The following is a 14,878-nucleotide window of genomic DNA, read 5'->3' on the forward strand; positions in this document are numbered from 1 at the left end:
CCGACCAATTATTTTAATTCCAATCAATTAGGAACCAAACGAATTGCATGGCGCCAAATGAGGATAAACCATTTTCTTAAGTCCTCTACCTCTGGCCTCCTTTTTCCAGTTTATGAACCACAATTTTTTGGCGAAAACTGTTTGCCCCTAAACGATTTCCTCTTTTCAGTTGGGATTTTCTGTCGATGTCGGTTTCCTACGAATGCTGAATTTTCAAGTTCTTTAAAGGGGGCTCGCCACAGCTTATGGATTTTAAGCTAGAAAATTTTAATTGCGTTTTTCCTATAAGTCAAGTGGTGATTACCATGACAGCAGTATAAAATCGGAAAAAAATGGTTTGGAAAAAATTTCCCCGAAGTCTAGGAACGACTCTCAAGGACCAGAAAAGGTTTTCCAGTGCAGCTTATGAAATTCCCGCGATAATGCATGCATTAATTGCGGTTTCCCGTCTGCAAGGTGGTGATAATTGTTTTTCAGATTTTCCCAGATTATATGTGAATAGTTTCTCTGATAAATTATTGAAAATACCCACAAAACAAATCCCGTTGCAAACAAACTCTCCCATAACCTCCCATTTTTCTACACAATCAAAATGTCATACTGACTCTGCACCTTTAGTTTTTGTTTGTGAATTTTCCCCACCTAACTTTTTTTGTGCAAAACAAATTTGCTGTACATTTATCGAAATATTTTCATTTGCAGTTCGAATGGGATTTTTATACGTAGTGGCCTCAACTGTTGCTCGATTATTATATTCGGGAAACCATAAAACCATAAATTTCGTGTTTATTAATGGGCACACGTGTGTGTTGGTGACAGAGTGTGTGGAATAAAGGTGTATTGAATCGATTTTGGAGGAGCCCAAAAAATAAATATAAAGGAAAAGGCAAGAAAACCCGGTTGCCTGGCATTATAATGATTATGTTTATTGGAATTGAAGACGTTCAAGAGACGATGATTGCATATTGTGCTGTGCGTACTATTAATATAATTTTATGTGCAAAAATATTCCAATCGAGCGAAGGGAAGGGGAGGAAGTGTTATCAGCCAACACCCCAAAATAAAACGAACCAAGCGAAAACCTGGGTCGAGATAATGCCGGCACTGGAGTGCCTGGTCGCCCTGTACATATAGTCAATCAAATGTGGGCTACGAGTCATTTTTAGTCGCTCGCACAGCCGATACTTTGGCATGTGTATACACTAAACTTATTAATAAAACATCGAGCCGTATCAGCACTGACTTTTAAGTTCCAATCTGCGGCTCGTTTGGGGATCTTTGGCTTTGTGCATTGGATATCGTTATGGCTCGACTTGGGTTCAGAACAAGTCGCGTTGCCATTTGCTGTTTGCATACCGCTTTGCCATTAATCGCTGCTGTTTTTCTGTTGCTGTTGTTGCTGTTTGCTAAAAAAAAAGGAACAACAAATGTATGGCAAGGCGTACAACAACAAATGTTATTTTTAGCTTGGGGTATTTATAAATGGCCTTGGCGTTCGGCTCAGGGCCCCATGAAGAGAGGGAAAGCGTAAGAGTGGAGAATATGGAGAATCGTATAGTCAGCGACGATCGTCCCAGTTTTATTTCACTTCTTCAAGGCTTGTGATTCGGCACGCGTTATGGATGTTATGGATCGAGTCTTTGTAGCTGCTGGTCAGCTAAATGAGATTAGAGATTGTTCTTTGGGATAAAGTTTGAATGATTTATGTATAGTCTCTATAGGCGTCGATTTGGTACATATCTGTTTATAGAAGCTGTAAGTAAGGGAACCAATCGGTGAAGTAATGGCATTTGAAAGTCTTCAAGTCATGAAGTTTAACGAGAACTAGCGAAGAATAACCTTCTAATGAATTCCACTTCCAGCAATTAATAAAATTATTTAAGCATTCTTGCTACCATACAAACCATTTCTTCTTATCCAATGCATTTTCAATTTACTCGCTGTCATTTTCCTTCAGATCCACCAATTCAATCCTTGCCGTTTCTCCCCCATAAACCCTTTAAAAGTTTCTGCCCCAGCTGGGCTCAACATTCATTCAACCATCTTGACAGCTGCAACTTGAGGAATTTACTACTCGGTTCATACTTACCCTTGGCGCTTATCGCCCTCCGTCCTGCACTTCATATATCTTTCTTCGACAAGAACTGTCGCTTTACATAATGACTTAATGGCTGAGAAGAGAACAATAATATTAATGAACACCCGTTTCCTCACAAGTACTCGAGAAATTATTACGTATACGCCGCGTTGAACATTGCTTGGGGGGCAAAGATTTGAAATTAGTTTTGGTGGGTTCGGCGGACTTGGAATGCTGACGCTCGGCCGGAGCAGAGAGCAGAGAATGAGCTGGAATGGAATGAGCCATATAACTGGCCACTATAGTTAATAAAAATAATAATAATAATACCAGTTAAACCACTTTGCGTGCAATGGCAGACACAGAGGCAGCAGCAGCAGCAGCAGCAACTTGCATGGAACTTGTTAAATTGTTAAACCCATCAAGCCAACCCAGCCCCAAGTAGTCGGAGCCAGTCCATCCAGCCATCCAGCCAGCCAGATAGCCAGGCAGCCACCCTGTCACCCAAACAAACGCAAACTGGCCAAGATGGCAAGGACAGCTGCGGAGCAAGACGCGAGCACACTCCTAAAAAGAGCCCTGTGCTCAAAAAATTCAAATTGCTAAAAACTATACTGACCTATACACAATTTTACATTGTCAAGAGCAGTTTATTTATAAAGATTTGCAGTTAGAAAAGCAAAAATTAATGGAATATTTTTTGTAAAATGGTTGGCATGCTTCAGATTGGGATCATATCTAATGGTATATCATAATCTTTTTTTCGAGTGCATTCATCCAGATGGGAGGCTGCGACGCCGAGGCTTCGTCGCGACGCATTGGCTGGCAAACACTCTTGAGAGCCTGCGAAGGCATCATCGATGAAATAGAAAACATTTCTAATAGTCGGTGCTGCAAAAAGGAAGAGAAGCGTTGAAACTGGATAATCTTGATAGGCGAACTTTCTGCTTGCATTGATTAGCTCTCGAGGAGATCCAATTCAACCAGAATATTAGTTGGGGACTCTGGACAGTTGCGGCCAGGCTGTGTTTATTAAGTTGGTGCACTTGAAAAGAAAAATAATTTTTAAATGGGGCTTAAGTTCATATTTCAGGGCAAATGGAAATAATTTCAGCCTATTTTACTGGTTAGCAGTAAATGAGTTCTCCGAGAATAATATATTTTACAAATATGTTCTGTAGATATTTTTTTGATTGTTGGGGAAAACAATCTTAAAGATGACCCCTCGCAGTAGATAAAGATAACAATCTTTTAAGACATTCAGAATATTTGTTATCAAAGTGCTGATGTGGCGACATCACTTTAGGATAAGTCATGTACTTTTAGAGCAACTCAAGCGATTTGAATTTCTTCACTTTGATTGCACACTCTGTAGAATCCCAAGAATTTATGGCCGGCAGCAGGCATTATATTTGCAAGCTGAACAACGGAATGGGTTTTCCCTCTGTGACTATTTTTGGGTGGAACGGAAATTCTGTTTCCTGTTGGCACTCAACCCTTTTTTGGGAGGGACATGGATGGGGATGGGGATCGGATCCTAACAAGAGATGTGCTTTGAGTTGCCGTCTGACTTTGCCTCTCGTTTCTGCAACTCAGCTTGATTTGAGTTGTTGTGCTTTTTGCTGTTGTGTTTTGTGCCTTTTGGCGGCCGTTGCACATGTGGCGCGTATTCAAGTATTTCCCCACGGTCTATTTTTAGAAAATCCAGTTTTTTGGCAGCACCAACACCGCTGCAGCTCCCAAGTCTGCTTTGCATGACAACCCGCGAGGAAGCGAGAGGGTCCGAGCGGCGATAGAGACGGCGATACCGACCTGCAGCACAGATTGCGAGCTGCTCCTCCACTCATAACTCCACCGCACCGCTCATAAATGATTCGCGGCTGGTTGTTGTCAGTAGGGTTCAGATGCGCTACAATTTTGGCAACGACCTCAAAAGTCACTGCGAGCCCTTCACTTTCACACGACCCGCTGTTGAAGCTTGAGCCCGCTCCCCAAAAATGGCTAGGACCAGTCGGACGTAGCCCCTTTCCCATCCTTATAGTGCGTCTCTCTCTACACTGGGGAAATTAAGTTTATCTTATTAAAGAGAATATATTCAGAAATTTAAGAGTTTAGTGCTACCTATGAGGGCAGCTTGTACGGGCTGTCAGTATGAATAACTTAAAATTTGTATAGATTCGCTTAGTACTTTTCAAACGGAGAATGAGCTAAAGAAAATTTTAACTTTAATTTATTGGAAACTGTCTCGCATAGCAATTATTTTAAAATGATCAACTATAAAAAAGTTTATAATAGTTTGCTTACGTTTCCCAATTTAATAAGTATTTACCTAGTTACTATTTAATCGATTTAAGCTCTGAATTGTACTAGACTTTTGGGCTTATTTACGTAAATTCTAGAGGTCTATTTAGGATTGTACGACATACCATATGGCTATCTAAGCCAGCGGTCGGCAGCGTTTCATTAAGCGGGCATAGAAAATAGCTTTACTCAGCCTCTGCCGGTACACTTACAGGGTAGATCAGAATGTGCGATGTCCCGTGCAAATTACTCACAAAAATGAAAGACAAAATGTCACTGTATTCCGTACAGAGCGCTGATTTAAGCCAAAAAGTTAAAGGAACTAAAAGGATAAACAACATCCTACTTCACCAGCATAATTCTCTGAACTCATGACGACTTTCTATGTCGATTAGCTTATAAATCTTGCTTGCTTCCTAACTAAATTGTTTGCAGTGCACTGGTATCTTTCTCTTTCTGGCTTCGTTTGGGCTGTGCCTTGCTTGTTAAATGCCAAAGCTGCCGTCATGGGTTTGTCTCCTTTTACGGCCGCAAAACGGCGCCTAACAATGGGAGGAGCCAAGGGGCTGTCGAGGGGCTGGAGCTGGAGTAGGAGCTACGGCTAAGGCCATGGAATGCAATGGAGCCTTCCTACAGCTCCCCTTGCCCACAGCTCAGCCTCATCATCATCAGCATCGCTTTTGGTCTCTTTGAAAGTGAAATTTCAGTTTGTAACACATGTGCTGACAATGCTGCCACCATTCTGGTCCTCATGCTGCTCAACCAAGCCCGAACAATTTCTGAGTGAAGCCAGAATGATCTTAAATGGAAACACTTTCCCACTGAGGAATTCATTTTGATGAGTGCAATGTCTGTGTGCTCATAACAATGGAGAGTGGAAATCAGATGACTAATTCCACTTCAAAGCGTTAGCAATTATGTAAAGATTTCAAATGAAACCCATTTTACCTCAAAGCAAAGGATAACCTTCAATTTTGGTTAACAATTTTATTTGGAATTTGATTTGATAATATAATTGATTTCGCTTTAAGATAAAATTTTCTTGAAATGTAAACAAACAAGACTTTTTTCTTTAAAATGTATTTTGATTTTAAATCTCACAACCATGAAGAAGCGGACGGCTGAATAAACCTCACTTAAAGATAAAGCACATTTAGTAGTTGTTAAGCTTTTAAGAGTAAGCACTCAGACATGATTTTTAAATATGTATACCCAATTTAAAATCAAAAAAAATTTGCTCGCTACTCCTGAAAAATAAAATGATTTAATTTATTCCAACGCAAAACAGGCATACAAATCACTTAGTTCATTACGGTCAATAAACTCAAAAAATCAGATTAAACCGTTTTTTAATTAAAGTTGAAATTTTTTGTGGGGGAGCCAACTATGTTTTTTCCATCACACTATTGTTTAAAGTTCAATTTTTCGATTACCATATATTTTTTTCCATTATCTCGGCAATGACATCAAAAAGGGTATAATACTCCTACTGCATATCTGGTAGAGCAGAAGGATGTGATAGAATTGCAGGCAGTATAACAAAAAGCACTGTAAAACATATTTTTTTAATCTTGATTTTAGAAATGCAAAAACTTGAATTTAAATATATATATATAAATAAAATAAGTTTGAAACTTTGAAACTGAATTCGTATTTTAAAAATTATATTTTACATATAGATAAATGTTAGGCCGATACCTAAAATTGTACAACGTATTTGAAGTATATGAAGTCAGTGAGTAGCTCGTAGTCTGAACTCTCAACTACAGCGTTCTTTCAAATTTAATTTCTTCAATGGTCAAATTGAAGTTTTTGCATCATTTGGATTTTGGTCTGTTTGCTTCCCATGAAATTGTCATTGTTGAAGATTTGTTTTCCACTTTCATTTAACAAATTGTTGCTGGTTGTATTTGGCTATTGATGCCTGGCTTCAATTCGAATCACGGATCGTAAGGGGCTGGAGAAAAAGGTGGAAAAGTGTTGGGGAAAGAGAGAAGAAAGAAAGAACAAACAGTCGAACAGTTCGTTTGGGATGTAGCTTGATTGCAGAAAGCGATACAACGGCAGAGACGTTTTGATGATACTCATATTAGATAGTTTGTAAGTAAAATCACTTAAAATGTGGACACATCATAAAAAAACTTATTAGTAGAAACGGGGTAACTATTAGCATTATAAAGATGATACTTATAGGACTATTCCCCATCCGTAAATGTCATATAGCAGTTGGACCTCAAAATATTAATTTTGATTACCTACATTGAAGGTACTTCATTGTGTCCCAACAAGCAAAATCCAAATGAGACCAGCAATATTAGGTTAATGCACAAGTTATATTTGGAATATCATTATGGAAAATACAACATGGTTATTGTGTAAGAATATCCAATAACCCTCCCCTATCCCTGTCTCTTTATTCTTGGCCACAGGCAAGCAATCAGCTCGCCTGACATGAGCTGTCGGTTTCCCATCGGTCCTCTGTGATATGCCACTCCTCCGTCCGGTTGCTCGGAGTGTCCTTGCGGCAATGGAGCACCTATGACCAGGCCAAGATGGCCATTCATTTGTCATATCCGTTTGACAGGGCCTCGTTCCGTCCCGTCCTGCCCCAATTCCATATTCACTCACTTGGTGAAGCGTAAACTTTAAAGGCTTCTCCGTCATTTCTCATTACCGAATCGGAGTCCTTTCCCCCCACTTCTAATTAGAAATTATCCGCACACATTTTCTTTCTCGCCGAAAGCGCCTCAAAGGACGATGAAATCAAATTGCACATTTGGGTCCAATAATCTAACTAATGGTGGGCCAGTTAAGGACGAACAGGCCCTGCTAAGCCCATTTATAGGGGCCTTTGAACCCTTTTCCCAAGACCCGCCACGTGTGGGTGTTGTGTGTGGTGAGATAATGTTTCATTGTGTGACAGTTTCTGGGCCAAGGGTTTTGTTGGTGTGCCCTTTTGCGGGGTTAACTTGTTGATGATTGATAGCAGCAAGAGGATTTAAAAGGGCCGTCCCTGCATGTGGGGGAATGTCCTTGAACTGATTGTCACCGAGACGAATAACAAATACTCGCAAATTGAAAATAAATAGAATCCTGAAAGGGAATTCGAAATTGTTGAAAGCCTTGCTTTTAAATATAAATCTGGTTGTGATTGTTTAATCTTAAATATAATATAATAAAATCGAACAATTAAAATGGCTTTGATATGTGAGTAATATGGTTTCTTAGGATAAGGGGGAAATGATTTTATAGCTCATGCTTTAAAAATAAAAACGCACGCAAAACAGTACTTAAGCGAACTTACTTCAGAAAGTGAAGATGAGAAATGCTTGGGTTCTTAATTTCAACTCATATTTCAAATATGAGGTAAAGTCAATAAGAGATGTTTTTTATGGACAACATGCACAAGTGCATTGACGGTCGCTGAAAAGCAAGCTACACTTTATATTCCTGGGATTCATTAGATACATAGTACATATATCCAAAACACTTTTGGGAACTTGTTCTTTCTTTCATATCCAAACCTTCCCTAATAAATTCTGAACCAATCTATTTTAATTCGAAATAGAAACAATACACATAAATACAAGAGACGTGGAGATTGAATCGGAAGTGAAACTGAGAATGGGTCGTTGGTATATGGTTGGTTTGGTAGCGTTGTGGCGCTTCGGCGTGTGATGTAGTACTTTAAACCCGGCACACTGAGTCAATGATGTGGATGTCGATGACAATTGTCGGCGACTGAGGCACGCACAGTGACGGTGCGTGGAATTTGTTTTTGTTCATTTCCCCCCTGGGAAACCCCCAGATCTCAGATCCCAGATTTCGTATTTCTCGAAAATCACTGATCCCCCCTCCGGGGAACCCCTGGTGATGTTTGTTTGTTGAAGTATGTAATGTCGTATTGGTTTATCCACTGGCCAATGGATTGTCGTGTTTGCGTCTGGTTTCTATTTTTAGTATGCAGGTTTTATTTTTAGACGGCCAGACAATTTGTAAGTAGGTATGTGTATACACACGTGCAGCAGCAAACAACTTCGTCTGAAAAGTGCAATAAAGGCGGCTCCCCGCCCAAAAAATACAAACAGCCCACTGCAACTTGTTGCGCCGCGAGAAAGAGAGAGGGAGAGGAAAGAGAGGGAGAGAAAGACAGAGAGCAACGGAAAGAGAGAGAGCATCATATGAAAGACGGCCCACGTTGCGGGTACGCGATATTTGTATATTACACAACTTGTAGCTGTTGTTTGTTGATTTTAACTCGGTTGCATTGCTCTTTTTCTCTCTCTCTCTATAGTTCTCTCATTTTCTCTATTTCTCTGTTTTGACTTCTCTGGGCGTGCTTTTCCCATTTAACGTTAAACGTTTTATCACGTCTTGCGCCTCGGTTTCGATTTGTTTTCTCATATTTTCTTGATATGTGATTCTATTTTTAGACGCTCCCTCTCCGCTTCTCGCTCTGCGCCTCTCTGTTTACTTTATAAATATTTAAATTGTTGTCACGTACTAAGTTCTTAATAGGTTACGTTATGTGTTTATTTAACTCATTTTGATTAGAAGTCGAGAAAAATACAGTGAGCCACACGCGCACTACACACTCAATTCCCGTTACAAAGTTCAACTTTAACTCTTGTGCTGCTCTGTTGTTGTTTAAAGCCACTCAATTTTCGGCTAGCAGGGAGGCCAAATACAAATAGCCAACAACAAGGAAAAAATCCCCCACGCAGATGTTCGAGTCTTTAAATTAATTGTTTACTCAAGTGTAATTAGGTAACAGAAATAATAAATAAACAAATATCAACAAAAACGCACACATCCGCATACAAGGAAAGGTAAATGCGTGTTCACAATTAAATAATGTTTAGTGTCATTATTTAGTTCGGCATAAATTAGAAGTTTAATTATTGTACATTCACCAGCTGCGCAAAAGTGCGGTTAAAATAGAAACTGCGTATTGGAATTTCAAAAATAAGTTCAGAATGAAAATGCGGGGCCTATTAAAATGAATGTTGATTAAGTGACTTGCAGAACCGTATTTTCTTGATACTTGAAAGAAAACTAATTATAAAAGGAAATTGGAAAATAAATTACAATGGAAAGAAAGATCTCAGGGTGTAACTTCAATATTAAGCAAAAGAGATCTCTATAATCAATTGTCTCCGATTATCAGCAACCCGTTACTCAGCTAAAGTGGTTTGCTGAAAGAAACTTGCGCTGAGCCGGAATCTCTAGAATCTGCATTCTTAATCCCATCTTTGTTGCTTTTATAGTTTCCGAGGTCTATGCGTTTATACGAATACGTTCATAAGGTATACGTTATACGTTTTATGGATCTTGATCAAGAATATATAACTTTTATAGGGATGGAAACTCTTTCAACTACCTGTTACATACTTTCCTACGAATCTATCGTATCCTTTTACTCTACGAGTAACGTGTATAATAATGTCTTAATGATCTACCATCTATCGGTACTACACATCCTCGATTCTAGGACAAACATAAAAGTGGTGTTCGTTATTTATTAGTTGATGGACAACTGAAAATTTTGAATTTCATTTCTGAAGGCCAAAAACATAAATTCGGCTATAAGGAACTTGAGATTTAGGTCTTGAATGGTCCATTGCTTCGAGCCTAGGCTGGTGGGATGTAAACTGGCCGTTTTTTTTATACATTGCCGTGGAGATCAATGCGAGGGCCTGGGAATATTCATCTTGATCGGCTTCTTTAGATCCCCGGCGATCTTCTTGATGGCCGGCGGGATACGCTTGGCCACCCCGGGCTGCGAGCTGAGGAAGGAGATCTCGAAGAGCGAGGGCCGGCTGGAGTAGACGTTGTGCAGCATGCTGATGAACCAGAATAGCAGGTCGTCCATGTTCTGCAGCGTGCACTGGGCGAAGACGGCGCCCGCATCCCGCCCGTGTTGGTGCGAGTCGAAGAGGGCGACGATCGAGGCCCGGAAATCGAAGGTTACCATCACCGTTCGACTGTCCGCGATGATGGCGGCGAAAAGGTGCGAGGGCATGTTGTCCCGCACGCTGGCCTGCTGGAACACCTGCAGCGTGATCTGGAAGATGCGCGACAGCTGCACGGCCACGTTCCGGTTGTACATCGGACTGCTGGGATCGGCCTCCATGTGCGTGTAGAACCACTCCTCCAGCCGGAAGTTCATCTTGTGCTGCGACCGAATGGCCGCGATCGCATCCGGAATGTTGAGGTTGAGGTTCCTGGCCTGGGGCGTGTTGGCCGTGATCACGTTGTGGTACACGTTGTTCCCGTCGTTCATGGCGTTCCCGAAGAGCTCCCATCCCCGCATCGGCAGATCGGACACCCGGTGGTAGAACCTCTCAGCCTTGGCCACCTTGTCGGCCAGGATCAGGGAAATGAGGGTACAGGAGTTGGTGCCGCTCTGCTGGAACTCGCCGAAGCGCGACTGGCAGAAGTCGCGCGGAAACCACCAGATGTTGAGGTTGTCGATCTGCTCGTGAATGGCCATGGCGACGGGTCCCTTATCGCCCGGGGTTCGGCTGGTGCTCCTCGAATCCTGTGCCCTGCGGCGTCGTAGTCTCAGGTTGCGATTCCGGCTCCTGTTGCTCCGGAGGCCCAGTGGTAATCCCGGCCCTGGCGCTGTCCCCGAAGTGCCGCTGTCACATAGTTCACGAGTGCGACGATCCCTCGGCTTCAAGGCGAACGTGTGGGTGTGGAGTTGGATCTGGGGATCCCCCCCGTCAGCAGCACTAGATCCTCGGACTCGGAAACTCAGGTTTTCGGTGCACCAGCTACTACGGCGGCCACTCCACTCCAGTACGCTCTAAGGACGGGCTCTGGATTTCAAGCAAACATTGAATTTTGAGTTTCTTTTGCCGGAGGAGTGTTCGACGGGAAAAGGTGAAAACTTTCGAATCGGAAAAACAAAAAATTTCTAGACCAAAAACTGACAAATAACGAACATGATGTGGGATTTGAGACCGACGGGGATCTGATCATTTAACAGACTACGTATCTGACGCAATTCGAAAAGCTACTGCTATTTTCATTTCGCCGATGCTTAAAATATATAATGAAATCTTTAATTATAAGTTATAAAAAGGTATTTAGGTAATATTTAACAGTTAGTTAAGAGAAACTTAAAAACATTTTAAAATCGGAGCCATAATCTTTTGACCTCAACATATGATTTTTAAAATTATGTTATCTTAATAATTTTAATTTTGTTACATTTTAAGAAATTTAAAAAGTCATTCAATAAGCTTATCAACTCATCAATAAAAATTCGATGGTGGAACTTAGCTTGAAGTTCTTCAAAAAATCTAGAATTATGCTGAAATGGGTAATTTGTTCCAGAAATATTTATATGCCTTCGTTTATATGCCACTCACAGATCTGCTAATCTGAATTCTGGGAAAAGGCGATTTCCTTTGGCCGCACTCTAATGTATTTAGATTCCATTATTTCCGTGTTCTAGGAAACGCGTTTCGCATTGTGTCAAAACGGTGAGCAAATACTTAACGGTGGAGGGCAAAATTAGCCAGCCTGGCCAAGTTGTTCTAATTTTAAATTGCAACATACATAGGCGAAATATAAACACCTACAAGAAACAAATATGGTATGTGAAGTGTGTCGGAAATGCTAATTTATGGCGGCGTGAGCTTTTCGTCGATTGTTGTTGATAGATTAGGGTGCTCGAAAGATTGCCAGCCCATGCTGAATTGCCAAAAAAGCAGAAGTCTTCGGATATCTTGTTTAGGTTATCATGGAATTCTTGGAATTCATGTGAGGTATTAATTGTTTAATGAAAAAACTCATTGTCATCTAGAAAAACAGTCTTAAAATTGATTTTTTCATAATTGTTATTTAATTGTTTTAAATTAAGCTTAGTGTATCAGTATATGTGATAGGTGGCTCGACTATAACATATACATGTGTATACAAGTTATTCAGCTAACCAATTTACCGATAGGTTTTGACAAAAAACAAGGGAGAACGCTATAGTCGAGTACCTCGACTATCAGATACCCGTTACTCAGCTTAAGCGACCAAAGGGAAATGGAGATATGCAAGCAGCAAAGCGAGATTTAAATGCGCCACCTACCGGCGGAAGACAGATTTAAGCGTTGTGTGCGTTAGGGTAGGCGTGACAAATTCATTGTTCAATAGAATAAGTTAGCCGCGCACTTTGCTCTCTCTGAGCGCCGGCAGTGCTTTTCTCTTTGCCGCTAAGTTCGGCCGGCAACTATTTACATACACACACATACACGCGTAAAAACATTTCGCACTGTCTGGCTCTGACGTCATAGTTTTTTTTCTTGGGAGGTTTGTGGGCGTTAGAGTGGGCGTAGAAAAATTTTTTTTGGGTCAATCGATAGGTATGGACAAGACTAATACATTTCAGTTAAAATTTTCTATCTAACATCAAAACTGTAGGAGCCACAGTTTTGGGCGGTTTGTGGGCGTTAGAGTGGGCGTGGCACTCTACTGAAACAAACTTGCGCTGCGTAAGAAGCTCAGGAATCTGCTCGCCAAATCTCAATAGCCTAGCTCTCATAGTTTCCGAGATCTCAGCGTTCATCCGGACAGACGGACAGACGGACAGACGGACATGGCTAGATCGACTCGGCTAGTGATCCTGATCAAGAATATATATACTTTATGGGGTCGGAAACGCTTCCTTCTGCCTGTTACATACTTTCCGACGAATCTAGTATACCCTTTTACTCTACGAGTAACGGGTATAAAAAGTAAAGCAAAAATTACACATGGACATTGCTAAATTAATTCGTCTAGTGATCCTGATCAAGAAAATATAAACTTTATAGGGTTGGTACTCTACGAGTAACGGATATAATAACCAGATTACTATTTTTAAAAACGTATATTAATTGTTATATTTTAATTGGTCCCCATTCTGTTTATTACAGATGGTTAAGTGCCAGCTTCTTTAAATATGACTGAGTAAAATGGCAGAATTATAATCAAATTCTTCCTCTCCATTCCGTTTAATAGTGGCTTTCGCATTTCTCTTATTCTTTTAATTAAACTTACACGTGAGCCTGTTAAAAAAAGACAAACAAGGATGAACGACGCCATCATCCGACCGAACAGGTCCGTAATCCAATCCCATGGAATAAGCTTTCACTCCAGCGCAAACAATCAGGACAATGCCAGGAGCTCGTGATTGGGGGATTGGGGGTTGTGTTTGCGTGGGCAGGGATAATAACAAACAAATGCCAGAAACGAATAGCCAGCGATATATATTTAATGCCTCAAACGAAATTGCATAATGACAAAATCAACGCATGCATAATTAATAATAACAAGCTGTGCACACAGCAGTACGGGGTCCATGTGGGTGGATGGATGGAATGCCCGGATAAAAAAGGCCTCTCCAGTAAGCTGCTTATCAGTGATTTGCCCCTAACTCTCGGCAAAGAACTGAAAAGACTAATTAAAAAATTCCTACGCTCGTTTTGGCTGCCGAGCAGTCGACAATATTGAAGTTTGCCGTTCCAACATTTGACATTTGCTTGCGTGGGCACTTGCTTGGCGTCCTGTTGCAGAGGCACATCTAACGTCCTTTCACTCCGCACCCAGCTGCAGCTTATCGATAAACAGGAAAACAGTCTTTTAACTTTATTATCATATTTGGTTTAAATATAGTTACAAATTTGATATCAAGCGGTCAATAAAACAATTGTCATTAAAACTATTCAACTTTATTATTTTATTACTATTTTAATATTATATTATTGGGAATCCTTAAACAACCTATGCTTTATTCTCTGTGCACTGGGCAGTTGGTCTGCTTCCTGCTTCTCTGCCTTGCAGCTCTTTCATCTGAATCAAGCCAAGTGTCTGAAATGCGTTCAGAATGCCGTTCTCTATTTGTGTTTGCCTTTGTCAAACAAGCATTTTTATTATGCAAAGGGGTCCTTGGCAGTTTCAATTGCATCCTCACTTAGTTTTGGTCTCAGCTCCTGCCCTGCTCTGATCCGTAATCTCTGTTCCTCCATTGCAGTGTGAGAATCTGTTGGGACCCATAGGCGTCGCGCTGAACGGCCCCGGCCTAAGGGGCCATGACGCGTTGGCCCTTTAATCTACTACTCTTGCTGTCGGTGGCAGTGCGCGACTGTAGCAATCATCGCACCATCCTCACAGTCGGCTACCTAACGGCCCTCACTGGCGAGCTCAAGACGCGCCAGGGACTGGCCATATCCGGTGCCCTGACTATGGCCCTGGATGAGGTAAGTACTGGCTTCTAATTAGCCATAGCTATAAATCAGTCAATACCAGGTCTGCCAAGTGGTAAGCACGCGGGTAGAATTAATCAGAACATTGTAATTAAATTCTGGATTATTTGGGCTCAAATCATGTTCATGGACAGAGTGTACACTACACATTGTACAAACAGTTTCTAAACAGTTTCAATTTTCTCAATTCAATTAGAATATATCAGGGACCGTAACATTTACAACTTTTACTTTAATAATCATTATTTAATCGTTA

The 14,878-nt window shown here is 41.0% G+C and overlaps 2 protein-coding genes across 5 annotated transcripts in view; one reads left to right on the forward strand and one right to left on the reverse strand.

The window, feature by feature from the left end:
* Positions 1–14,878, forward strand: part of LOC119552836 (receptor-type guanylate cyclase Gyc76C) — a 45,393-nt gene that overhangs the window by 22,777 nt on the left and 7,738 nt on the right. For all 4 annotated transcript variants that reach the window (XM_037862694.1, XM_037862696.1, XM_037862693.1 and 1 more), the window contains one exon: positions 14,391–14,616. In XM_037862694.1, the coding sequence (XP_037718622.1) occupies positions 14,449–14,616 (168 nt within the window). In that variant the 5' untranslated portion in view covers positions 14,391–14,448. The remainder of the gene's footprint in view (positions 1–14,390; positions 14,617–14,878) is intronic.
* Positions 9,882–11,369, reverse strand: LOC119552837. The gene has a single exon (XM_037862698.1). It carries the CDS (start codon positions 10,869–10,871, stop codon positions 10,062–10,064), a length of 810 nt encoding a protein of 269 aa, XP_037718626.1. The 5' UTR covers positions 10,872–11,369; the 3' UTR covers positions 9,882–10,061.

This window comes from Drosophila subpulchrella, chromosome 3L (assembly GCF_014743375.2).
Source record: "Drosophila subpulchrella strain 33 F10 #4 breed RU33 chromosome 3L, RU_Dsub_v1.1 Primary Assembly, whole genome shotgun sequence".
Classification (NCBI taxonomy): Eukaryota; Metazoa; Arthropoda; class Insecta; order Diptera; family Drosophilidae; genus Drosophila; species Drosophila subpulchrella.

Coding starts and splice junctions, on each gene's coding strand:
- LOC119552837 (XM_037862698.1), bottom strand. CDS start 10,871: ATGGCCATTCACGAGCAGATCGACAACCTCAACATCTGGTGGTTTCCG.